Source organism: Furipterus horrens, unplaced genomic scaffold (assembly GCF_987537825.1).
Source record: "Furipterus horrens unplaced genomic scaffold, mFurHor1.1.pri manual_scaffold_8, whole genome shotgun sequence".
In the NCBI taxonomy this organism is placed as follows: domain Eukaryota; kingdom Metazoa; phylum Chordata; class Mammalia; order Chiroptera; family Furipteridae; genus Furipterus; species Furipterus horrens.
The window spans coordinates 38,337,016-38,363,860 of NW_028327178.1; the positions used below are offsets into that span (position 1 = coordinate 38,337,016).

Here is a 26,845-nt window from a genome sequence, read left to right on the forward strand (position 1 = left end):
ATTGTACATTGAATAGAGTGGCCCTTAAAGATTTACCAAAATGTGCCCAATCTGGAGGTAACCTGTGTGGCTCAAATGATGATTCTGTGTAAGTTCCTGGTGGTCCCCTGAGGCCATGGAAGCCTGGGGCAAAAGACCCGCTAAGACAAAGAGAGGCCCCAACCTCACCTCACGTTTTGGAATCTGAAAGGGAGTGTTTAGCAGCACTGAGGAACTTACATGGCAGACTCTACCTTGGTTCATTTGTAATGGATTTTGCAATATCAGAATATTTGTTTCCTGAAAGAGTACCTGCCACTGTTTTCTTAGGTAGACTATCTTGACACACAGAGCTTGCTAGAGAGACAAACTAGAAGGTGATGGTCCTGGAAGACCATTGCTCTGGAGATCCAGCATTATTGGCTGAGTAAAACTCTCAGGCATAGAAGCCACACATGTAGTCATGAGGCCCTGGGATTCAGGAGTGAAGCCCATGCATTTAAGACCTTGATTCATATTCCAGACTGAAGTCTAGCTCCCATTGTCTACAGGCTGCTGTATTCATGTGCATGATGATGAACAGTGTGTATGTTCCAAAATTGGCTCATACTGCTGTAAATATGGTTTTTATAATTAATGTGTCAAAAAAGCGTACTGAAAAACAAAATCCTTTCTCTTAATGAAGAAACACCACCAAAATGACCTTTGGTAATCTATAAAATTAATGTCTATAAAGAAGATGAGAGTTTTCCTATTCTAGCCAAGTTTCTCCATCCATACCTTATTATGTCTTAAGGTTTCTGGAACCCAGCATCCTCCACTGCAAGAAAGCCACGAGCAAATGTTTCCTATTTCTTTCCATAAGAATCAAGGAGAAAATCACTTCTGCATCACAGGCAGAAAGGCTCTGTGAATGGTCACGTCATGGTGCCTTCCTGGGGAAGGGTCTGGCGGGGGCACAGCCTGCGATAGAGGGTTATGTCTGGAAAGGTGCTAGTATGTATCCTACCACAGTAAGTGGGCCTTATTGATCCTGTCACACACATACACACATGCACACATGCACACACCCTTAAGAGCAAGACTCAGAGTGATCAGTTATCCACAGGACATGCTTTCCCTGGCTTGCCACACCTAGATGAGAACCTACTACCTTAATACTCCCAGTTGGTTTTCTTTTCACTGTGTCTGAGAAAGTGTAGTCTTAGCTTCATCCCATGCTCAAAACACAGGAGTGAAGAACATCCTTGTAAGAAAAATATTCAACATACATCAGCGGTAGGGTGATTTTGCTCAGATTACACAATGATTTGAGTACCAATTTTTGAGGTTTATAAAAATGCCTGTGAAAAAAGAATGCTAAAAATTGTGTCTCAGAATATCATTGATAAGTTTAAAATTGGAATCAGACTGTTTCTTGTTCATATGTCCTGTTTGGGGAAATATTTTGAGTCCATTTGTGTGAATTACTTAGATTCTTTCTTGCACAGGTAGCTTTATACTCTGGGGTGATAAATTTTGTAACCAGACCACTACCAGAATTCTTCTCCATGTGAATGAATGCCAATGTTCCCAAAACACTATACCAAGCATGTTTGTTTCCTATGGCTGCTGTAACAACACAGATGTCTTCTCTCACAGTTCTGAAAAACAGAAAACTCAAGGTGTCCACAGGCCTGTACTCCCTCTGGAGGCTCCAGAGGAGAGTTTATTCTTTCCTCTTCCAGCTCTAGTAACTGCTGGCATTCTTTGACTTGCAGACCCATCACTCTAATCTTTGCCTCTGTGGTCGCATTGCCAGTGCCTCTTCTCTGTGTTAAATAAGCTCTGCTTCACTCTTATAAAGACACGTCACTGGATTTAGGGCCCACGTGGATAAACGCCTTTCAAAATCTTTAACTTAATCTTGCCATATAAGTAATATTCACAAGTTCCGGGAATTAGAACCAAGACATATCTTTTGGAAGTCCACCATTTATTCCACTACACCAAGAATAAAGTTTTCCTTTCATCTTGTCATTTCTCTGATCAAAGAATAATAATCAGTTTAAATATAATCCCTTCTTAGGCTAGATGTTTTATATGCAAGGATATTTTTTGTAATGTAAACAAATGTCTTTTAAAACCAGCCTCTCTGTCTCTCCCAGTCAGGTACAACTGCCCTGTTCTTTGCTGCCCAGCAAGGCCATAATGATATCGTGAGGTTTCTCTTTGAATTTGGAGCATCCACTGAATTTAGGACCAAAGTAAGAGCACTTTGCTGATTTTATACCCTGTTGAAGAATTTTAGCAATCATGAGTATTCATTTCTCTTCATCTATAATAAAAAATTGTGCTTCCTTTTATATAAGATTTTCAGCCTAGGAAGGTGGATTTCACAAGGTTCCTTGTAATGGTTCAGGAGTCTTCCTAGAGATTCAGTTCAGAACATGACGTTTTTTACTGGAGCTCACAATTGGGCAATTTTATGAGGAATTACTTAGATTCTTTTTCGCACTTGTAGCTTTTACTCCGGGACACTGAATTTTGTTACCAGGATGGATACAGTAGCAGGTGCTTTAAACTTTCCCTGTTTTCATGTGGTTTTTCTGCTTCAAGATTCATCCTACTGCTATAACAGGAAATGATGAAGTATGAAGTCGATCCTAGCGAATCTCAGAGATTGTAAGGAGGCTGATTTGGCAGGTAGTTTACCTCCTGAGATGTCCTCACTGAAATATGGTATATGATTACAGTTTTTATAGTTGGGCAAGAGAAGTAATTGAGCCTTCATATTGGACATGTGGATGAGAAAACTGAGACTGCAGAAAGATCAACTTTGTGTTCATAATATGATTTTAAGTGATAATATTTTGTAGTAGGAGAATTTGAACGGCCATAACTTTTCTGTAATTGTCAATTATTTCTGGTCTAATCATAACAAAAAATTCCTGAAAATCTGCCCCAGTGGAAATTTTTAGGTTTTCTTAATTCATTGTATTTGATATTTAATATCAAGGGAGTTTCCACTGGGTTTTTTTTTATTACACTGATTATTATTACATAGATCTGAATATCAGGTTTCTGTCTTTTCTGAAACCTCCTATTGGAGTGTGTACATGCTCCAAACATGCAGAATATAATATAATTTTGTATAATATAATATACAAAATATGTGTGTATATATTTTTATATTAAATATAATTTTTCATTATAAAACTGATACAACTAAAAACAAAGTCAAGTTTTACAAACCTAATTCTCAACTCTTTGAACTATGTCAAAATGATCACATTTAGCCATATGGCTGCTTCAGTTTTCATGGTTAGCAAGTTCGTGCTGGCTTAAAGCCTTTGTACATGAACCAGTTTGTTTTGTCCCAGAAAACCATGGAACAAGGGGCCCCGGGTGAGGCATTTCACATTTCCATTAGGTCAACTGCAGGTGTCCAAGAGCTTTCCAGGGGAGGAAGAGGGTGTCAGGAGGCTTTGACTTTTAATACGATCCAGTCATTAAAACTTACCTCGTGTCAACAATTGTTCTCATTGTTATTAAATTTATACCCACCCCCGAAAATGTTGTTTTTAAAAATAAAAGTTGTCAGCTCTTCTATGACAATCATCATATTTAATCTGTTCTCTAAACTCTTTAGGCAAAGAGCTGAGAAAATTAATAAAACAAAACTTGGAAACATGGGTTCTCATGGCTGCTATTAAGCAATATTTTGATGCTCACCCACCCCCACCTGAGCCTTTCAGTCTCTCTCCTCCATTCCTCACCCTTCAAAACTCAGCTCTCTCCCACCACTCAGCCACAAGCATCCCCAAGTGAAGCCCGCCTGCCACCTGCTCACCACAGTCACCAACATGACTGGTGAAAAGGCCTCTCTCTGGGCCTCACCCCAGACCTACTGAATCAGAGGATGGGGCTCTGAGGGGTGGGCATTTTGAGTAAATAGTTTATGCCCATATTTAAAAACCACACTATCTCATATTAATGATTTGTATTTTAGAACTAGATTACATATTCTTGCATTATTTATAATTAGCTCAAGTGTCCACATACCAATTCACAGAGCCAAACAAACAACAATCCTAGTTGGGAAAAGATAATGCATTAGCTTCAGCACCTGAGAAAACCCATTAAGGGTTTCAGCGAACCACAAACTCAATGAGTCAGTGGTGTGATGTGGTTGACATAAAAGCTAATTCTAATTGGGGCTGCAGAAATAAAAGTAGAGTAGATGGAACAAAGGAATGTCCCACTCCACATCAGACCACGTCCACTTTACAGTGCTCTGTTTAGTTCCAGGGCCCACATTTTAAAAGAAACCGGGACAGATTGGCACATGTTCAAAGGAAAACACTAAGTAGGACAGTTAACAGGCACATGGAATATGCTGTAATTATCCATCCTTTTAATGGATGCAGATCTTGTTTCATGAAGGCAATGGCCCCTGAGGGTTATCCTGTAAAAGCACCTTAATCTCAGAGGCCTACAACTGGGCGGAACCACAGGGAGACACCAATGTTTGTCAAGAGGGTCTCTGGCCAGAAGCCAAAAGGCTATTCTGTCAATTCCAAGACAGACCTGAGTAGTACAGAATTTCTGTTCTTTGTTTCCTTTATTGAGAGGCAAATAGATGAGTCTGCATTTGACATGAGAAGGTTTTTGTTGTTGTTGTTGTTTTTCAATTACACTTACCATACAATAATATATTAGTTTCATGTATACAACATAGTGATCATATATAACTTAGAGTATGATCACTTTGATAATTCTAGTATACATGGGACATTTCTAAATTAATCCTAATAACTTAGTCAAGCAACTGTAATAGATCTCAAGCAAGTCATCCAAGTGTACAACATAATGAAATCCTTAAGATGAGCTGTCATGATTATAAAGAAAATGTAAAAGGGACAAAACGGGAAATGTGAGTTTGTTGTTATCTATGGAAAATTCTTTCCCAAAGTTCTCGCAATATGAAGAGCATCTCTTTGGTAAGATTTGTGCCTGCGCTGTTTCTAAAGTGTTTATGCTTTGCATGCCCATAGGACGGGGGCACTGCCCTGTTGGCCGCCAGTCAGTATGGGCACATGCAGGTGGTGGATACCTTGCTGAAACATGGAGCCAACATCCATGACCAGCTTTATGTGAGTGTGTTGCAAGGGAACCTTGCTCATTCCCTCATTACACATACCTCTGCAGTCTAAATTTGGATGTCAGGAGTCCAGTTTCAAAAAATATTTTAATGAACTATAGGACTTTAACCTGAGACATCAAGGGGGGAAAAAAGAAATATATATATATATATTTAACCAGATGATCTTTTTCTATGTGGAAACAACATAACCTTACTTACCCATCTTTTCTCTGCTTTTTTAAATCTCTTACACAGGAAATGCTTCATGTACCTGTGCAATTGGGCCTTCAAAAATCATGTGATACATGCTCACTCATTCATAACATGACAAGCCCAGTGTATGGACTTGGTGGAAATCAAAATAAATTCTGTTGTGGGTTTATTTGGGAGAAAGAGCAAAAATTAAAAAAGGAGAAGTCAGGTTATTTGGACGAGAAGTGAAGTTGGGTGGATGAAGACCCGTGAAATACACGCATACCATTGCCCTCTGAGAGGCATCCACTGCTAGCGTGGGTCTGTTTGTAGCTAATTGGCAATTAGCACATTACCCAAGCATTATTTTAATTGACTGTCATTGTAATTCTATAGGTTTTATGGCAAATGTGATTCCAGTTTTATAGGAAAAAATAAAATATGGGAAGATGAAGTGACTTGAGTCATAGTGAGGAGTAGAAGAATTACTTTTTCCAGTTACCTAGGAACCACATTTTAGGCTATCCTACCTCTAGGCTATCCTCTAGATAGTTAGCCCTTATGCCTAGGGCACTGTATATTTCCATAGACATGTAACGAGATGTGTAGGTGTGAACTTTTCCATTTGCACACCCTTTCCAATGTTTACACGGTTCACTCTGACAAATCAAAGACCTCTTTGAAGTACATGGCAACTAGCCTTACCGTTTGTACTTTAAACTCTGTAATACTCTGAGCCTACAGCATTCCCAGTTGAATGACCGAAGTACTTGATAATGGTCTAAAGGAGTCATTTTCAACTCTGGCTGCCCATTAGAATCACATAGAAAGCTTAAAAAAATACCACCTCTCAGCCCACATTCACAGACCTAGCATCTCTAAGGGCACAACATGAGCAACAGGTGGTTCTGACATGTAGGCAAGGCTAAGAACTACAGGTCAACAGCTCTTTCTTTGGCTGTATATAGGTGCAGTACATCTGAGAATATGTGTGAGTAAATGTATGTGTAAGCTGACTAGGAACAGCTCAAGTCTTTGGAAAAGAAAATGAGTTGTGATGTTATGGTTTTCATAGCTTTAACAGTCAACAGTCCAAACTGATGGTGGGCATAGAATTTGTACTGTTAGATAATATTTTTCCATAAGGTTCATGAGGGTGGTACATAACCTTAGAGATGTACAGTTTGGGAAGAGCCCATTTCCTTTGTAAATTCATCTCTTTTATAAGGTGAATCAAGAAATTTCATGCACCAGAACTTACATTTTCTGTTAAGACTCTTACCTTTACCCAAAGAGCCCCGTGTAAATGTTTTCATGAAAAACAGTTGAAATATGAGGAATCCCTGTCATTGATCCTTGAAAACTTCTAGGAACAGAAGTTTGTAAAGCACAGTAAAAAATCCAATGCATAGATACTCATTTTAAAAACTTCCTAAGAGTTACAAGCTGCTAAGCACACAGCAACACAGTAAAGAGCAGCTGAAAATTTTTTGTTCCCATATCAAACACCTGTTTAAAACTCTGTACAGGCTAATTAATTTTTTAATGGTTGCCTTGAGGGGAATCTGGCAGTTTAGCTGACGCCCACTGGAAATCCAGCACCCTCCACGTGGTTGGACTTGTAGGGAAAGGTGCTTTGTATTTTAACTTGTGGTTAGTGTTCCTGATGGGAAGGTAGTAATTAGCTGGAATGTGCTCGGGTTTTCCACTGTGGTCTGACAGTAACAAAGCCCACCGTGTTCTGTCTGTGTGAAGCGAGCAGATGGGGAGGATGCGTGCCCTCAAATGACCCATGTATTGTCAAAAATACCCAATGACACGTTTTGAAGAAAAATGAAATGACCAGAAGACATAGACACTCAGTTAAAAAGAAGCCTAAAGAAAATTGGAAACAAGTACTTGCTTTGGGCTTTTATGCAAGGTTGCTTAGTTGTACGTATAGGTCTTATGGGTGCCTGCTGGGCTGGCACAGAGCAAGTTCATGGATATTCTTACTAAGGCAGTTATTCTGAAAGTGTCTTATGCTTTAAAGCTTGGAGAAACTCCACATTGGGGGGACATGGATAGGGGGCAAGAATGAGAAAGGTATAGGAAAGATCTAATTAAAAGGACTCCCAAATCATAAAAGCACAAAACAGATTTGGGAAATTTGTTTGTTGTTTTTTATTAATAGACTGCTTTTTTGTTTATTTTTTAACTAAGACTTTGCTTTTAATTGACAGAAGGATTGAAATGGAAATTTGTATTAACTATATGTATTTAAAAATCTAATTAAAATGTAGATGGACTCAGATTATGCGACAAAAGCAGAAAGCAACGAATGAGAAGTCTATGCAGATAAGAGAAAAACGGTGACTGGATATATGGAAAACCTAGATGCTACTACCAGCTAAATATATCATAAGCTCTGGGATCAAGATTTTGTGAAGTCATTATATATGTTATAACTTATCGATACAATACTCTTTTAAACTTTACCTTTCAGTCTTTTTGTGATCTTTCAGAATCATTCTTCAAAAAATAAAACATTAGCTATGTATACGAAAAAGGGGGGCAGAGATGGGAAATTGTGTTAAATATATGTATTTTAAAAGGTAATTTCTTTTAAAATAAATGTGAAAGATGATTTTAACACTTTCACTTTGCTCTCTGTCAGGATGGAGCTACTGCACTCTTCCTAGCTGCCCAAGGTGGTTACTTGGATGTTATTCGATTACTGCTGTCTTCAGGAGCAAAAGTCAACCAGCCAAGGCAGGTAATGTCCGTGTGTACAGAGCAGTGGGGAGGGGCAGCTCACCCACAGCAGCATTTACCTAGACAACCAGTCAACGCTTTGCTTCTGTGACACAGGTTAATCTTTGATCAGGGTTTCTTCTTTGCTTTGGGCTTACATGAAATCAGGCTGACATCACCATTTGCTATTTTAAAACTTGGATGTTTGGTGTCTGAGGTCAAGTACACACTCTGCCACCTCCTGTTCAAATAAATTATGGCTGCACTGAGGTAATGAGAGGGGGCTAGCCTGGGACATAGGTAAATACAGCAGCGTCGGGTACCCTTGCCCCTGCCCAGTCCCTCCACTGATATGCTGCCTTATCTCTGACTCCCACTTCTTTCACCAAGCCAGAGAGGAGGCGATTGCAGTCATTAGTAGGTTCCACGCCTTCATCTCTCACAATTATAATGCTATTAAGACTTCATTTACCAACATCTGGTAAATCAATTAATTGATACTTAAAGGAACAGAACTTCAAGATAATACAGGCCTCATTTTAGAAATGATGAGAAAAACCATCCAAATGTAAGGCATTATAATAAGCTTCTCTTACGTAGGAACTATTTCTTCACTAATTAATTTGTTTTTAACAGAACATTTGAGGTTAAGATAACTTTAAAGGTAGTTTTCTAGAGAAAAGTCAAGCTGATTTCTTACCAGTAAATAATACCCAGGCAGGTTCCCCCTATAGTGTGACCTGCTTTGACAATGCCTGTATATTCCCATAATGAATAGCTATGGGAACCTTAAGGTTGGTCCAAGTTCTTGACCACAGGTTTTTTCAGTCTTAAAAAGTCAAGGTGTATAAGGAACCTAAGAAAGGAAAGAGCCATTGGGCAAAGTGGGTTTGAGGTCAGGAATCCTAAGTTCTAGATCCAGCTCTGTCAATAACTGGTGTGGTTTTGAACTAATGAATCAACCTCTCTGGACCTCTTTTCCTTCATCAGAAATTTAGGAGGCTGGGCAGGATGATCCTGATGATCTCTTCAAACTCCCAGATTTTTGAGAGTTGTTTTAGTTAATGTTCAATCAGTATTTCTTGAGAACTTAACATGTGCCAGACACTGCTATGGATGTAAAATTATATTTTTAGCATTTTAAAGATACTTAGGTTTCCGTCCTTTTCTCCCTCCCTCTCTCTCTCTCTCTCTCTCTCTCTCTAAACATAAAATTTTTAAAAATTAAAATGTCCTGCATGTGATCAAATATTATATAGGTAGGGCATTTGGAAACCAATGTTTTATTCTTAAATCGCAGCTGGGACATTGTCAGAAAATTCTTGAATTCACAAAATAATGACAAAGATATTTACCTGGTTTAATCTCTTTCTATTTTTAGATAAACCTCATTTATAATTTTTGCATCACCATCCTATGGAGTCCTGACATTTTATGGCACGTTGTGATAGGATATTAACAAAGTTCCATTGAAATTATTCAGCTGTCATTTTATCTGAGCTGCAGGGAATCTGAATAGTAGTAAGAATGACTTCTCCTTCTATCACTGACAAACTAACTGAAAACTATTTAGTACTTTTGGGAGAGGGAATGTTAATTCGTCGGCTGCCGTCCGTCTCGAGAGACGATGGTGTAGCTTCTTAAGAGTCTATCTGCACCGCCGAGAATGGCCGTGCAGTCCGACTCGGGAGTGACACGGTATCTGTCTCCTCCCGTGTTGAATCGACATCTTGCGATGACGCTGGAGTGTCCTCTCCAGTGAAGCTGAAGCTACAGAGCCTGGGCAGGGTGATATGGAGGGTCTGCTGTTGCCCATGCAGCAGACCCCCCCTCTCTTCGCAGCTGAAGGGTCCAAGGGAAAGACGGAGTCAATACAGCTTGGCTTCAGGTGCGCCGCAGGAGTTGCCGGTGTTGACTACAACGTCAAACCGCCTTAGGGACTCCGGCTCCGGATTTTCTGTCGGGGTTTACAAAGCTAACAATAGGCAGATTTTGAAAAGACTAAATTCTTGATTTGAAACTTGAAAAATTTTTTCCTTCGAAATTGTTTTACTTTATTTTTGAAAGATTGTATTTATTTTTAGAGCGAGGGGAAGGAAGGGAAAAAGAGAGGGAAAGAAACATTGCTGTGAGAGAAAAACATCAATCAGCTGCTTTCTCGTACATGCCCTAACCTAGGACCGAAACTACTTTATGGGACAACGCCCAACCAACTGAGCCACACCAGTCAGGGTTAAGCTGTTTTAGATAAAGAGGTTAAGAGTCACAGAGATCATTTAAATCCATAAGCAATCTAAAAACTTATTTTTAGTTCTTTCTATGTGTCCTCACCAAGTAGAGTTGATATGAATCAAATGTACTTTTTTATGGATGAAAGATGTCATTTTCTATACAACACTATCATTTTTCACAGAAAAGACATTATTGAAATATTTCCCAATAATAAAAAATGTTAATTTAAATTCAGCATTTGATGCAATATTGTTTTCTTTAAAGTTGCATATGGAGTCAAACATTTCCTAGAGAAAGCAGGAGGATGTTAGGAACACCCTTAAAGGCCTTTACATTTCAGATATAAAAGCCATTTATTTATTCTTTAATAGCCTCATTATCATTCTTTCTTACACAGAGCCAAAATCTCCCTGTAGTTTTCCTTCTTTCTTTTTAAATATTTTATTTATTTATTTTTAGAGAGAGGGAAAGGGAGGAAGAGAAACATCAATGTGTGGTTGCCTCTCTCGTGAGCCCCCAACTGGGGACCTGGCCTGCACCCCAGGCACGGGCCCTGACTGGGAATCAAACCAGCAACCCTTTGGTTCCCAGGCCAGCTCTCAATCCACTGCGTCACACCAGCCAAGGCTCCCTGTAGTTTTCACCCATGAGTCTTCTTTTTACTTGTTATGCAGAATAAGTCTAAACCATTTTCCACTTGGTTTGCACACAAATGTAAATGACAGCTATCATAACCCCATGAATCTAATTGTCCTCAAGCTAACTATTCTATTTTCTTTTTGTTTAAAAAAAAAAAAATGATGTAGAGGTTCTAAGTTTCACTTCATGGTGATTTATTCAATTTAATATAGTTTAAAACTATATTTTTGTCAAAAAATATTCAAAAACTTATATAAATACTTCAAATGCTTTTTTCTACTCCAGTTCTCTCCAAATGCTACAAAAAGGAGCTAAAGTGGCCTAATTTCCATCATTTTCATTATGAAGTCATGTTCACAATGAAGATTCTGACTATTATAATAGGAGGAAAATATAAGAGAAAACAGAACTTGAGATATACAGATGAAGAAAACCTCTCTTATTCATAGACTAGATAACCAACTCATAAATAATTTGATTTGACAATAATGCTCTAACTCATATTCAATTCCCTGGGTTCAAAAACCAGATGTGGAGAAATAATCACCAGTAATGAAATACACAGGTGTCTCCCAAATCTCATTTTACCAATCATTCCTACCTGCTCATCAGTTACCTCATGGGGAAACTGGCAGAATCAAATTTCATAAAGCGTATGGAAGTGCTTTTGCAAATGAAAGTACAAATTAAGGTACTTACTGTTTTTCTTTTTTTTTTTTTTTTTTTTTAGATTTAATGTGTTTTATTGATTAAATTATTACATTTGTGCCAATTTCCCTTCCCTCTGCTCCCCTCCACCCGGTGGCCCCCCTCCCTCCAGTTGTCCCCCCCTTTTAGATTATGTCCATTAGTTGTGCATACAGTTCCTCCCAACCTCTCTCCATCTATTCCATTCCCTCCTACCTTGATCCCCAATTCCTATATCATCTCCCTCCCTTTCCCCATTCCCCCTCCCTGTTGACCTCCCCCTAATATGCTTCCCGTACCCACAGTTCCTCTTCCACTCTCGTTGCCTATTTAGTTTGCCTTTGTTTCATCTCCCTAGCTTCTGTTTTTTTTTTTAAACCAGTCCCTTTAACATCTCATATAACAGTGGTTTGGATCTAATGAACTCTTTCAGTTTTATTTTGTCCTGGAAACACTTTCTCTGTCCTTCTATTCTGAATGACAATTTCGCTGGATAGAGTATTCGTGGTTGTAGGTTTTGGATTTTCATTACTTTGAATATTTCTTGCCAGTCTCTTCTTGCCTGTAGGGTTTCCCTTGAGAAGTCAGCTGATAGTCTAATTGGGACCCCTTTGTACATAATTCTTTTCTTCTCTCTTGCTGCTTTTAAGATTCTCTCTTTATCTTTAATTTTTGACATTTTGATTATAATGTGTCTTGGAGTGGTTCTCCCTGGGTCCAGTCTCTTGGGAACTCTCCTTGCTTCCTGGACCTGCAGGTCTATTCCCTTCCCCAAGTCTGGGAAGTTCTCCTTTATTATATTTTCACTCAATTTTTCAAGTTCTAGTTCATCTTCCTCATTCTCTGGCAAACCAATGATTCTTATGTTGGGCCTTTTATAGCTGTCCCAGAGGTTTCTGATCCTTTCATTGTTGCTTCCCATTTCCTCTCGCTGCATTGGTTGACTGCTTGTTCCTTCTCCATATTCCAGTTTGTTGAAATGAACTCTGGATTTTATTTCCTTTCCTTCTGTCTCGTATGTGGTTTTGTTCCTTTCGTTATGAAAGTTTTTCGCTTCTTTCATATCTTTTTCCTGCTCTTTTGTGAATTCTGTAAGCCACCTGATAACAATGGCCCAGAACTGAGCCTCTGACAGGTTTCTTATCTGTTCATCTGTCAGGTTCTCTATCTGCTGCCTGGTGAGTTGTGTTACCGGTATTTCTAAAGTTGCCTGCCTCATTTTGACAGATGCGTTTTGTTTTCTTGGGCCGGCTGTCGGGGGCAGTGCCTGTGTACGCGTCACAAATCAGCGACCGGCTGGCGCCTGCCTGTCCGCGACCTATTTCGCAGCCCTGTGGTGCTTTCTTTGGGGGCGGGGGTCCAAGATGGATTCACACAGTTATTCAGCTAGGAGACCGGGATCCGTCCTCCCGCCCCCCTGGGCCTCACTGTTCAAGGCGATGCGGCGGCCGCTCTCCCCAGCTCCGGAGTCACGCACCGCCAGGGGCCTGGCCGCAGCCGGGATTCCTCGCCGTGGTCGCGCACCGCCAGGGGCTTGACGGATCCGGATTCCTCGCCGCCCGCCGTTGTCCAGGTGCGACCGCAAACAGCACTGTCCTCTTTAACTCTTACCTGCCCAAATGGTACCGCTGGTTTATAACTTCATATGTTGGACTTCCGTGTAGTTTTATTTTCTGGAATTTCTAGTTATCCTTTGTTTTGAAGTAGTTGTATTCCTCTATAGTTGTAGAGGGAGACCTAGCGTGTCCGTCTAAGCCTCCATCTTGGCCGGAAGTCCTTACTGTTTTTCATGATAAATAATATTCAGATCCGTTACTATTTTCTAAGTATCTGTACTTGTGCTCAGCACCTTTCTATGTTTCCTCATTCACCAATATCTCTGTAAGTCTAATATTTTTGTAGAAGCGACACTGCAACAGTGATTTGCCCAAGGTCTCAACCAGGAAATGGTGACATCATTTTCACCTACCATGACTATTGCAATTAAGGTGATAATTGAGTGTTAGCATTACCGTTATGATATTAATAGTTGTTCCCAATATAGCACCTCTCAGCACTTTTCTACATATTAGGGTCAATTAATAGTTTTACTAAAAACAAGCCCTTAGCATCAGACAGGCCTCTGACAGCCTTTCCTTGGATGCCCTCTGGTGGCGACATCAACAAAGAACAAATGGACCCAGAGCAGATAAGGAGGGAGAAGTGCAGCAGCACGTGAGCCCTGGAAAGACCTTTGTGGAGCCCAGACACCCTCTCCTGCCTCCTGGGGCCCCTCCCACACCCCTTGGGTCATGCCAGCTGGATTTCTCACCCTGCTTGAACCAGCCACTCCTGTCCAAGCCACTGTGACTGTAAATGTTCTTCCATCTCTGTGGAATTCCCTCCCACTAGACTGGCAAAATCCTAGTCCTCATTCAAGATTCAGCTCAGATACCAACACCCCATCTGCGAAGCTGACCCTATAACCCCCACAAAGTAAGTGGGCTCATTCCTGGTTCATCTGGGGCATTTTTGTCCATATATGATTGTAGCACTGCAGTCATATGAAATTTCCATGTCTCTTCTCCACTAGACTTAGTTCCTTTGATAACAGGGATCATGTCTTATTTTTGTACTCTGCCTGAGACTAAGAAGATACTTAGTAATTGCTGGGTGGTTGAATGAATGAATGGGTCTCCTGAATTGGGAGAATCTAATTAAATAATGAATGGAGAAATGCTTTGTAAACTAAAAGTACAATTTAAGGATGTACTTACATTGCTAATGATAAATAATATTCAGATTGAAGGCTGTTTCTCAGAGGTCCTTGTACAAGGATGGAGGAGGGCAAGGGCATTTCCAGACTTCTCCCATGCCTTGTTCCAGTTCCTCTTCCCTGTATCTCTCCCAACACAGAGAGGTGCCACTGTCCTCCCACTGGTCCCCAGTGCCTGCAGATCCTTCTAGGCTCTTGCTTTATCATCATCCACCACCCTACTCAAACATCTTTGTCCTCTGTCCCTCTGCCAGGACAGCAGTAGGCAGTAATCCTGTGCCTGCTGTGACTAGTACACGGGAGTTAAAATTGTACACTGCAGCAAAAAAAATGAAAATTTATATCCTGTAACTGAATCATCTTGTTCTTCAGCCCCTACTGATGAGTAATTCAGTCTTATCTGACTGAAACAGTCTCTCTGGGCCATATTATCTTAATTACCCCAGAAGTTAAGTTTAGTCAGTTCTGGATCCTCCTCCCTCTCTCCTCTTGCCCTTCTCTCCAAAATGACCTAAGTTTTCAGAGGTCAGACTATCACCTGGCATTGGGGTAGAGGTGGGGATGCTCATGTCTTGTGCTGGCCTATCTAGCCTCTGATCCCTGAGCATCCTGTGCTGGTACCATGGAGATGCAGCTGGTCCCACCATACACTGACCCCACCATTACCTCTGTTGGTGAAACCAAGACATTCTGTGGTCTTACCTTCCCAGCTCCAGGCTTACTCCAGGCCACTGTTCACCTAGCACTTCCAATGTCCCCCAGGTAGGCAGGGACTCCTGGATGCCTAGCTGCCTAGTGGGTGTGGACTAGGGGTATGGGGGCCCAGGCAGCTCCCACAGTCATTTCTATCTTTCAAGTTCCAGACAAAATGCAGAGCTTCTGTAAGGGACTTGTAGTTTTCCTGGGTTCTATCCCAAGAACAGGAGAAAATCCTTCCCCATCTGGAATTCACCATAATTATCTAGGTGTTTCTGTCACCCCTAGTTTACCTAATCCTGATTCACCCCCGTTGGGGGGAGGAGGGGCACACACGTGGACCCTCACTGACCTCAGCCCCTCCAGCCTCCCTCTCTAGCACCTCCTGCCAGCAGAGAAGGGTTTCCTTGTTTTCCTTTTGTCCAGCAGGAGCCACGCTACTGTCAGACCCTTCTCTGTCCCTTGGATGTTTTGCCTTTTCTCCTCGGAGCAGCACCTCTGAGCCTCCTGGCTCAGTGTTCACAGGAAAAGGGTCGCGGGGGGAATAACATACAGGAAGTGTCACCCCAAATGTCGTCCTCCTGTAACTAGCTACTGCAAAGCACCTCCCGGAAGACATGATATCCCTAAAAATTATGTGGCCGTGGGAAGTCTGGTCACGAGAACAGAGGAGTGGGAGAAGTGTCCTCTGATCCTCAGAGCCCGCCTCGCTCTCCTGCGGGACTGAAGGGCGCGAACTAAGCACCAAGGGCGCCGGTGTCTGGGGAAATAAAGACAGGCGGGCTGCTCCTACCCAGGTTTCTCAGACTCAGCTCTGCCACTCTCTGTGGTCACAGATCCCGCCACAAAATGGCTGTTTTATCAGCCGAAATCGAATCTCGGCAATGACTCACGCAGTCCAGGCCCTGCCCAGCCCCGTCTGTGTAACTGGGTTGAAATCACCCCCTTCGTTTGTCAGCGAGGGGTTCTGCCCGGGTGTTAACGTGCCGCCACGCGGCTGCTCTGTGGTCTGCCGGGGTCCCAGGTGTGCTCTCGCCGCAGGACGGGACGGCGCCGCTGTGGATCGCGTCGCAGATGGGCCACAGCGCCGTGGTGAGGGTGATGCTGCTGCGCGGAGCCGACCGCGACGCCGCCCGCGACGTGAGTTCGAGCGAAAGCGGTGCAGCCCAGGGGCTCGGGCGGAAGCACATGTACTGAAGCTCCGAAGTGGAGCTCAGCTTAGCCGTGCAGAGAAAACGCGGCTTTATCCGGGCTGTAACGCAGTGGGGTTTTCTCCCAACTGCCACCTGCCCTTTAGGGGGAAAACAAAGGAAAAGGATGAATCTGTTGAAACTTATCAAGTGCTGCTCAGTCACTCTAAGGAAAAAGAAAAGCTGTGTGATTCCTCAGACATGCTCGTCCCCCTGAGCAGACTTCCAGATAAATCGGAGGATGGGGAACGTAGGAGCCTGGGCCTGGGGCTGTCCTTGGGGGATGTCCCCTGGAGGCTGCTTCCGGGGGCTACTGCGCCTCCTGCTGGTACTGGGCTGCAGTGCAGCTGGCCAAGTGTGGAGGTGGGGTGTGTGTGGTTTGGGGTCCCACAGGGCTCCAGGCTGGGCCCGCCTCACCTAGCTCCCCCAGTTACAGGCCCCTGCTCCACATCCCCCCTTGGCCTCCACCCAGCCTCTGCTGGTGTCACCTAACCCTGCCTCCTCCGTGTGTCCCACAGCAGGCCATTCCGCATAGGAACTTGCTATGCCCTTTTTTTAAAAAACATGTCTGGCCTTTTGCCCTTGGTATTGACCCACCTTCCCTTTCCAAGTCAGAGCCCAAGAGCAAATCAGAAGGCGCATTCCCGACCACTTGATTTCCCTCGCCCACTGCCTCTTTCTTCTTCCCTCAGACTCTGAAGCCAGAAAAGAAAAATCTTTTCTCTTTCTTTCTTCCTGCTTCCAGCTAAGCCTTTGGCACTGGCTGGGTGGGGTCTTCACTACAGGAGAACTCTGGGAGTTCCCAATACAGCAATTGCTGTGTTAAAGTGGGAGAAAAAAGGAATTTGGAAAATCTCTTCTCAGGCCAAAAAGTGTTGACAGAAGTGGGATGTTAATGTTTGAACACGTTTTTGCTTTTTTTTAAAGACAGATTTCAGTTTATCTATCCTCCTCTTCCTTTGCCCCCACCCCCACCACCACAGGAAAGTAGATGCTGAGGGCAGATTAAATCCAAGGTTACATATAAAAGAAGACAAAATGAAAAGCTCATTAAAAATTTTTGAACAGTCAGTACAGTTCAATAAGTATTTAAATCATTGCAAACATTCAACAATTAATTTCTGCTAAGTCACGAATGCAGAGAATGTCTCTTTAGTGCACCTCTGTCATAAAATATGCTCTTGAAATTACCCTTGTCCCTTACCCAGTATTCTAAGGGACTAGAAGAGTATGAATTCCCAAACAGCAGAGTCCTAAGATAATATAAGTCACCTATTTTGTCTGGTGTTCTTTTACGTAGAACTTACTGCTTAATATGCTCTAAAATGCTCCTAGATGAAGAGACATGCAAGTGTGTGCATATTCCTAGCTTTCAACTCCCTGTTTAGTTCTCAGTCAACACACACATATGTTAATGATCAACTTTTGTTTTCCTTTGTCTGCCAAGGATGGTACGACAGCATTACTGAAAGCAGCCAACAAAGGGTATAATGATGTTATAGAAGAGTTGCTGAAATTCTCCCCTACTCTTGGTATTTTGAAGGTAAGAGCTAAAGTGGAATTTTGCCAATCTGTAAAGGAAAAAAGTTAGAAATTAAGAGGTCTATACTTGGGTCTACAGTAGAATCTGGGTATAACTCACAGTTAGTTGTATTCTTGAAAGAACATACCTGCAACTCCTTAATGTTGGAGATTTGTGGGTGTCAGGGCAGTCTTGCTCTGAGAAATCACCCGGAGACCACTGTGGGATCAGGCAATGGGTTTATTGAGGGAAAAGGGGGGAAAGGAGGTGGAGGGGAGAGGCAGCTCCCAGACCAACTCAACAGCCCATAGGAGCAAGGTAATGGGGACCCCCGGTCCTCCTCATGGGACCATAGGAGTTCCACCCATACTTCTGCAGGCACCTTTTTTATACTTGTCAGCCACACATTTTGGCGACGATGAGTTTGCTTATCAACATATTCAGTAATTCATTTACATCTTATTGCTTTACCCCCCACACCAGGTTAGTTAACATATTGGGCTAGGTCCATTACCATTTCCTCTGGGAACTGGTTCACTCCATCAGCATATCCTTTGGGAACTGCTAAGTCCATCAGCATATCCTTTGGGAACCGCTAAGTCCATGGCCAGGTTGATTAGCATATACCAAAAGTCCAGGTGTGCATTCTAGCTGCCTCCATGTTCTGACAGTGGGCACTGGTAGAAATGAGCAAGTGGTAAAAAGAATGAATCACAGTGTGTCAGTACCTAGTTTTCCAGAAAAAAATATTAGACATTAGTAATGAAATTGCTACATTGGGATGTCAACCATATGGGTATGTCATTGGAGGATTTGTTTTAGGATTTGAGGAATCCACAAGTCCTAAAACACATGATTTTTGTCCCACAAAACATGGGGAACAGGTGTTCATGTTCCTTCTCTTCATTATCTGGAGCAAAGAACCACATTGTTACCTTCGGTGAAATAAAATTAGACTCCAAAATCTGGGTACCTCAAAGAATATGTCATTCTGGGGAGCTGGGTCTTCCAGGAAACAGAGCCCCAAAACTCAAAAATTTTAAGTTTTAATCATTTGGGGTTAAAATATTTCTAAACTATAGTATATACCAGGGTTAGCAATCTTTCAATAAAGGGTCATGTATGTCAGGATAGCCCTGTTCTGAGAAATCACCTGGAGACCACTGTGGGAATCGGGCAATGGAAAAGGTGGGGAAGGGGAGAGGCAGCTCCTTGGGGACCGGGGACTCCTCATGGGCCTGTAGGAGTCCCACCTGCAGTTCTGCAGGCCCCTTTTTTATACTTGTCAACCACACATTTTGGTGAGGGTGAGTTTGCTCATCAATATATTCAGTAGATCATTTACATGTAATTGATCCTCCCCCGCCCCCGCCCCCCCCCCCCCCCCCCCCCGCGAGCACACACACACCAGGTTAGTTAATATATCAGGATAGGTTCATTGCCATTTGCCCTGGGAATGGTTTCGGTCCATCAACACATCTTTTGGGAACTCCTAAGACCATCAGCATATCTTTGGGAAAGGCTAAGTCCAGGGCCAGGTTGATTAGCATATACCAGAAGTCCAGGTGTGCATTCTAGCTGCGTCCATGTTCTGACAATGAAGTAAATATCTTAGGCTTTGCAGGCCATACAATCTTTGTTGCAACTGCTGGACTCTGCCACTGTAGCACAAAATCAGGCATAGAAAAATATTTTTTTAAAAACAGTGTAGCTGCACTCCAATGAAACTTTATTTATGAACATTGTGTTTCTAGAATCTAATATTGACACATTACAAAATACTTTTCTTCATTTAGTTTTTAAAATTTTTAGCCTGCCAGGACATAGAAAAGCAGGCAGCGGATTAGGTTTGGGTCATGGGCCGTAGTTTGCTGACCTCTGGCATACACTCTTCTGTTTTCTTAAACAGAGGACACCAAACCTGTCCTTAACATGGGACAGTGGCTTAGCACTTTCTGAACCACACCCTCAGGGTTTATTGATGTGTATAAAGTCCACTTGTTCTAGAGTGACCCCAGAGGCATTTTGGATGTTCTGATTCTGATCTTTATATCTCTGAGCTCCATTCTTGCTGTCAGCTGATGCGGAGCTGCTGTGTCAATAGGCTGCCTCCTCTCCCCTGTCCCTGTGAGCTACTTCTAATCTTCCATGAGCTTGGAAGCCAGAAAGCTGCACTTGTTAATAATGTTTGTAAAGTAAGAATAGTCTATAAAAGTGAAGTTTTTATAAGTAAAAGAAATGAGCGTCAGAAATGGACTTTGCAATATCTAGTCTCATTTCAAAAAGCTCTTTTTGGCTTGGTTTTGATTTTTGGCCATGTTGCACACAGTTGCAATTGATAGGTTGGTTAAAATTTATATAAATGAAATGATTAGAGAACTACCACACATATTATAAAAGCAAACATGGAAAAATGCTACTTTGCTGGAATTTTGCTGGGCATATTTTGCTCTTTTACAAAATAAGAAAGTTTTTAAATTATAATTAGTTTGGAAACTAAGCTTGCATTTAGGTACTATACACAGAAATGTGTATCTTCTAGAACATATGTCATATGACTATTGTTCTTATATCAGGTTTGTGATATTCTCTTCTCTCCCCTTCCAGAATCCAGCTACATGGCTGCATGTAACCACTTTCTTATTTTGTTAAGTACTTGTAGTGAATTTCATGAAATGTCAGCAACCTTTCCATTAGGCCCTTCTGTGCTCAGAAATACTCCAGCTCAGGGCTCAGGGCTCAGGGGGTTTTCTTCAACATACATCCTCTTACTCTTACACCCTGTAACTCCACCATTGCTTTTCTGCCTACCTGAGTGAGCAGGTCAGCCCATTGGCTAGTCAGCCATTCCTCCAGCTTTGCTGGAATGGCACACCAAAAGTAAAAACACTGTATATGTAGGGGGAAAATGTATTTGACACAGTATTGTTGTTTTTTCCACAGTAAATTCTAATGTATATAAAACTGACCAGTGATCATGAGGTCTTGTGCACCCTAGGGCAGATTTCTTGTTTCACTTACAAAAGAACATTGGCAATATTTACACTGACCAATTACTGTGTACACTATAGTAGATGCTGATGTGACTTTGAACATAAGGAAGAGTAAGGCGCCCACATTACAGTCTCGTCACTCGGGCCAGCTCATGATGACAGCCAAACTGGGTGCTGCTGGCTATAAGCTCACTCCTGACACACATTGTCATTTTCTCTTAGAATGGGACATCGGCCCTCCACGCGGCAGTGCTCAGCGGGAATATTAAAACAGTTGCGCTGCTCCTGGAAGCCGGGGCAGACCCAGCCCTGAGAAACAAGGTACTGGCCTTGCTTTAGGCATCTTTTAACTCTGTTATGCACCTATTGTGAGAAATGCTCACAATAAAAACTGGGACACAGAATTTAAGCAGCAAAGCGAGGCCTTTATTCATGAGTCTGCAGAGTTGGGTGCACCCTCAGCCAGAAGAATGTGTGAGCCAAGTAGACAAAGAAAACTGGTTTTATAGTAATGCGATTAGCTTCCCCTCTCTAATGCGATTAGCTCCCCCTCCCCACTCCTTCTCCCCCATTTCTCCATTACTGGTTACTCCGGAGTTACAATTTAACACCATTATCTAAATGCCCCTATTGTGATTTGTAAATATGCTACTACTGTCAACTACCTTCTTCCATTTTCCCTTTGTCTGTGATGACTATCTTTCCCCCTTCAGGATGCCCCTTTTGTGGTTTGTAAATATGCTAATGCTGTCAACTCCCTTCTCCCATTTTCCCTTTGTCTGGTGATGACTATCTTTCTACTGGTTTGGGAGTCACTATTTCCTTGTTTCTTATGCTACGTAAAGAGATAAAGCAGTGTCTACCTTAACTGAGGTAACATTTCTCTGGCTCCCATCACTGTCTTCATACTGCAGCATAGTAATGGCATGTAAGGCTGTCATTAGGTTGTGAGTGAGCAGTACTTTTAGACCCAGAGAATTATACTAAAACTCTATATCATCAATGGATTTCAGCTAACAATGGTGCAGAAAGGCAATAGTTGTGGGGAGTAGGGTTATGAGTGTTCTATTGTCAAAGAAGTGTCCTAAAAATGTCAAAACTCTGTCAGTTTATCACCGTCCTCCATAAGTTGGATATCCCTATGGAGAATTGCTAGCGCTCTATTTGGTGTCTAAAAAATGAAACTTTTATATTGTTAACAGGACTTCATGACACTGTTACAAAACCAACTCATATTTTTTATAGCTCAAAATCTTTAGATTACAATCAGGCCAAATTTGGAGGTGAAAGATGCACAGTAACCACAGAAAAAAATGATTGTCATTGTATTTTCTTTTATTCAACATCTGCATATGCAGTAAATTAATAGATTGGAGTGGGGTAGGGACAGTAGCCTAGGAAAGGTCTCGAGAAAACACAATGAACTACTAACTTTTGAAGGAGGAAGTAGGGTGGTGCTTATTAATAGGAAGCAACTTTTATTTTATACTTATCTACTATTTGAATTTTTATAAGCGTCTGCTACTGTGTTTGATTTTATTAAGGAAAACAAAAACATAGAGTACATTATGACATTTTGAAAAGAAACTATTAAGAAGTACAATTAAACAACATGCCAGGGGTCTCTTCCATTCCACTTAATATGTGGAATTATTATTTCTTCATTCCAACCATTGAACTGTTTGGAGACAACCTTTCTGCTTATCTCATCCCAGGATACTTAGATTTGTTTTCCATTAGCTGGCCTGGCTGAGTGATAAGGCAGCTGAAATCAAATTGCTATCATATCTTTAGACCTTAGACACAGACATGCTAAAGGAGGCAGTCTTTGCTGTTAAGCCATCCAGTCCTAGATTAAGGCAAGGAGAAAACATGAGTAGCTTAATATAGAAACTGAATAATGCAATTCCTTGCATGACTCCCAGAATCTCTGCAATAATGGTTATGGGGAATTTCCAGTGACCACAGTGCTGGACTTTGGACTCTCCCTAGAGCTACTTGAATATTATGTGTGGGCTGCTCATGGTGGAGTTTCATACTGCAGAAGCCTTTACCTGAGAGCAGCTGCCAGGGAACCCTCCCTCCCCACCCAACAGCCACTGCATAGAAGCCAGCCTCTTTAAAGGCACCTAGGATATTGGGACTCCAACAGCCACCCAGGACTCCTGAGTGGGTGTTCCTGACCTTCATTCACTCATTCAACAAACACCAGTTGAGTGCCTACTAGGTGCCATGCATTGTGCTATGTACTGGGGAGACAACAATGAATGAGATTCACAATCTCTGCCTTCATGGAGCTCAGAGTTTAATGGAGAATAAACACAATTAAGCAATTGCATTACCATGTGGCAAGAGCTGTCAGCAGGGAAGTGATGGATGCTACGGGAGGCTTCCCAGAGGAAGTGACTTCTGAGCTAGTGCAGAAGCACTCTCTGCTCCAGGGCTTCCAGGGCTTCTGCTCTGGGGCTTTGACGCAGATGTCTGAGGAGAGGGTAACCAGTGGCCCCTGTAGTCACCCCCCACACTATAGCCATCCCCATGCATACAGGGGTCCTGTGTTCCCAATACCCCCAACTGAGGACTCAGAACACATCTCCCAGGGGCAGAAGGGAAACAGAGGGGTTTGATGCTGTATTCTGATGCATATGGACCTGTGGTCCTGCTCCATGGTGAGTAAGATGGCCGTTGGGGGCTAGCCTAGTCACTAGTAATTGTAACAGTCACAACTTCAGCAACTCGAGGATTCAGAGGGGGCCAGCTGGGAACAGGAGGAATGAGACCAGGTTTTTAAAACTGTCTGGTTGACACACAGAACAGTGATGACACTGACAAAAACCTGACAACACAGTTTGAAAGTATAAAGCTCATTTAATGATAAAGGTTATGGACATTCATGGAGTTAGTCACACAACTTGCTGTCACACACGCACTGTAACTCAACAGGCTTGTGGGCAGAAGTACAGCTTCTTAGCCCTCCTCTTCTTCCTGCTTGCAGAGGACCTCTGACTGCCTGCTCACCAAACACCAATAACCAATGCAAAACAGTTAGTTATTCCTGAGGGGTCTCTGAGGCTGGACTTTGTTTACCAGGAGCATTTTTTTGCAGGCCCAGGCATTAGACCTAATCCTGCAGGAACTAAGCTAAGAGTAGAATTTGACCCTATCAAGGGACCTCTGGTTTACAGGGGTCCTTTGTAAAGGGTTGAGCTACAGATACAGGACAAGGTGCACAGCAGACCACCTGCGGTAAACTCATAACTCCCCACAAATCCTTGCATAATTGCCAACAAGTGAGGGAATTATGCAGGTGGAGGTCAGGAAGCAGTATCCAACCAGAAGGTGGGACTGTAGGAGCTTCACCTAGGACCAGGGTCCCATGGAAAAGCAGCTGGGGCTCCACACTCTGCAGCAGCAGCAAAAAAAAAAAAGGATATATATATATATATATATATATATATATATATATATATATATATATATATGTGTGTGTGTGTGTGTGTGAGACAGGTAATACCTATATCTAAGCCCTCTCCCCCATTCAGGGTGCCTCTCTACACTTTAATTGCCTCCTCTGAAATCCCAAGAAAATTCTTTTTATTCATCTATAACAACAATTCTCAAAGTGCGGTCCATGGACCCCTGAGGGTCCTCAAGGCGCTTTCAGGAAGTCTAAGGTCAAAACAATATTCTTAATACCAGGATGTTATTTGCCCTTTTCACTACTGACATTTGCTTTCATGTTGGAAAAGCACATCAAAGCAGCGGCACCAAGCTGTACTGGCAAATGATTTTACAAACCTTCGTTTTACAAATTTTGTAAATTATTTTTACAAAATACTGGTTTTACTTAAGAATGTCTTTGATGAAGCAGTACACAGTTTTAATTTTATGGAATCTTGACCTATGCTATATGTCTTTTTATATTCTGTGTGACAGAATGGGAAGCAAACGTAGAGCACTTCTGCCACACACTGAATGCAATGGTTATCTTTAAAAAAAAAAAAAAAGCACTGTGCAATTGTTGGAATTGCAAAGTGAACCAGCCCCCTTTTAATGGAACATCATTTGTACTTGAAAGAATGATTTTTATCCACTATGTGAGCCTAACAACTTCTTAACACTTAAAGGCTTTTTGTTCTTGTTGTTAAATCAGTGATAATTCTAATGAATGTGATCTTTTGATATGTAATGAAACATGTCAACATTTTGAAGCTCTGCATAAGTCAGTGAACTAATATTTTCTAAATGACCAGTGCATGTTGTTATAAATCATGCATGGTTACAAAAAAAATCCACCTCTACCTAAATACCTATGGATTTTAATGTAATAGAATATGAAAAGTTCATTGATATTGTTTCAAATTCCTCATTGCAATTACCTTTAAGCAATTACCACTTGTTCTATGTTGGTGTTGCATCAAACAAGAATATATCTACAGTGATCTGAAAAGTCTATTAAAATGCTCCTCTCTTTTCCAGCTTACCTGCCTGTATGAAGTTGAATTTTCTTCCTATGCTTCAAACCAAAGCAACATATCACAATACATTAGATATAGAAGCAAATATGAGAATCCAATTGCCTATTATTGAGTGTTATAGAATGAAAAACTATGAACAATGCTACTCTTCTCACTAACTTTGTTTTTGAAAATTTAGTTATTTTTCATAAATATGTTATTTATGTTAACCTGTAATGAGTTTATTATTTTTAATATGTTAACAAATATACAGGGTGTCACAAAAAAACGTATCCACAATTTTAATGATTATAAAATCTGTATTTATTAGCATACACTTCCCTTTCAACATTCACAATAAACTACTAAATGTACTTTCTTATACTTAGTGCCTGTTTCCAAGCTGATGACCATTCTGGTTTAGATATTGTTGGCACCGTGAAGCAAAGGAATCACAAACATCAAGAATCATTTCATTTGGTATTTGGCCACATTATCTTTCAATGGCTACTCCTAATTCATCAATGGTTTCAGGTTTTTTAGCATAAACATTATTCTTGAGAAATCCCCAAAGGAAAAAGTCTAGTGGTGTGAGTTCTGGTGAATGCACAGGGTAATCTACAGGACCACTTCGCCCAGTCTATCTGTTTGGCAGGTTCTCATTAAGATAGGCCCTTACATCACGATGGTAACGTGGAGATGCTCCATCTTGTTGGGAATTAAAGTCATCATCATGAAAATCTTGGTGAATACATGGGGTGGCTGATTTCTGCGGTAAATTAACTAAGTGGCACCAGTTATAGTACCTGCAGAAAAGAAAGGGCCAAATAATTCGGGTGCTGATAAGCTGCACCACACCCTCAGTTCTGTCTCTGCACTTCTACCACGTTTCTATACTTCAAGTAACACTTCAGAATACTGTAGTCCCTCTCTAGATTGCAGTTCACTTATTGTGGCCTCCCTGTATCGCAGGATTTTAAAAAATATTATCTTTAATTATTTATCACGGATTTTTTGCTATATCGCAGGATTTTGTGGTATTGTATACATATGTTGTTAAAGTTACATAGGTTGAACAGTGTGAAATAAATGTAAGGTTCCTACTTCGCGGGGGGGGGGGGGTCTGGAATGTAATACCCACGATAAGTGAGGTATACTGTAAACTTTCTTTGTTCAAAACTTAATCTGGTTTCAACCATTATTTTTCAACAGTTAAATCTAAAACAAAAAAATCAGCAAGTTACCAGCTATTAAAGTGTGGATACATTTTTTGCGACACCCTGTATTTTAAATGTTTTTCAGTTTTTGTTTCTAATAAGTTAAATACAAAAGTTCGTTGGGGTCCTCAATAATTTTTAAGACTGTAAAAAGGTCCTGAGACCAAAATGTTTGAGAGCCACTGCCCCATGTATTTATTGCATGTGGTCAGGACTCACTCACTAAATAAATGCGTAAGGAATGTGTTTCAGCAGCACAAGGAAAAGAAAGGACATACAAGACCGGTAATGTGGGAAGTAGCAGCCACTGAAGCTGCTCTTCCCCAGGTATCTCTGGATATTTCCTAACTCTACCTTCTCATCAAAAGATACCTGTCCTATGGAGGCTTAGACTGACATGCTCGATCTCCCTCTACAACTAGAAAGGA

The 26,845-nt window shown here is 41.5% G+C and overlaps 1 protein-coding gene across 7 annotated transcripts in view; it reads left to right on the forward strand.

Moving 5' to 3' along the window:
- ANKRD29 (ankyrin repeat domain 29) overlaps positions 1 to 26,845 on the forward strand; it is a 51,395-nt gene that overhangs the window by 22,117 nt on the left and 2,433 nt on the right. For 5 of the 7 annotated variants that reach the window (XM_090285721.1, XM_090285722.1, XM_090285720.1 and 2 more), the window contains 7 exons: positions 2,127 to 2,225; positions 5,016 to 5,114; positions 7,953 to 8,051; positions 16,080 to 16,178; positions 17,676 to 17,771; positions 20,966 to 21,064; positions 25,223 to 25,359. In XM_090285721.1, the coding sequence (XP_090141847.1) occupies positions 2,127 to 2,225; positions 5,016 to 5,114; positions 7,953 to 8,051; positions 16,080 to 16,178; positions 17,676 to 17,771; positions 20,966 to 21,064; positions 25,223 to 25,333 (702 nt within the window). In that variant the 3' untranslated portion in view covers positions 25,334 to 25,359. Of the gene's footprint in view, positions 1 to 2,126; positions 2,226 to 5,015; positions 5,115 to 7,952; positions 8,052 to 16,079; positions 16,179 to 17,675; positions 17,772 to 20,965; positions 21,065 to 25,222; positions 25,360 to 26,845 lie in introns of those variants that run through there. The other 2 variants (XM_090285718.1, XM_090285723.1) reach the window with 2 other exon arrangements.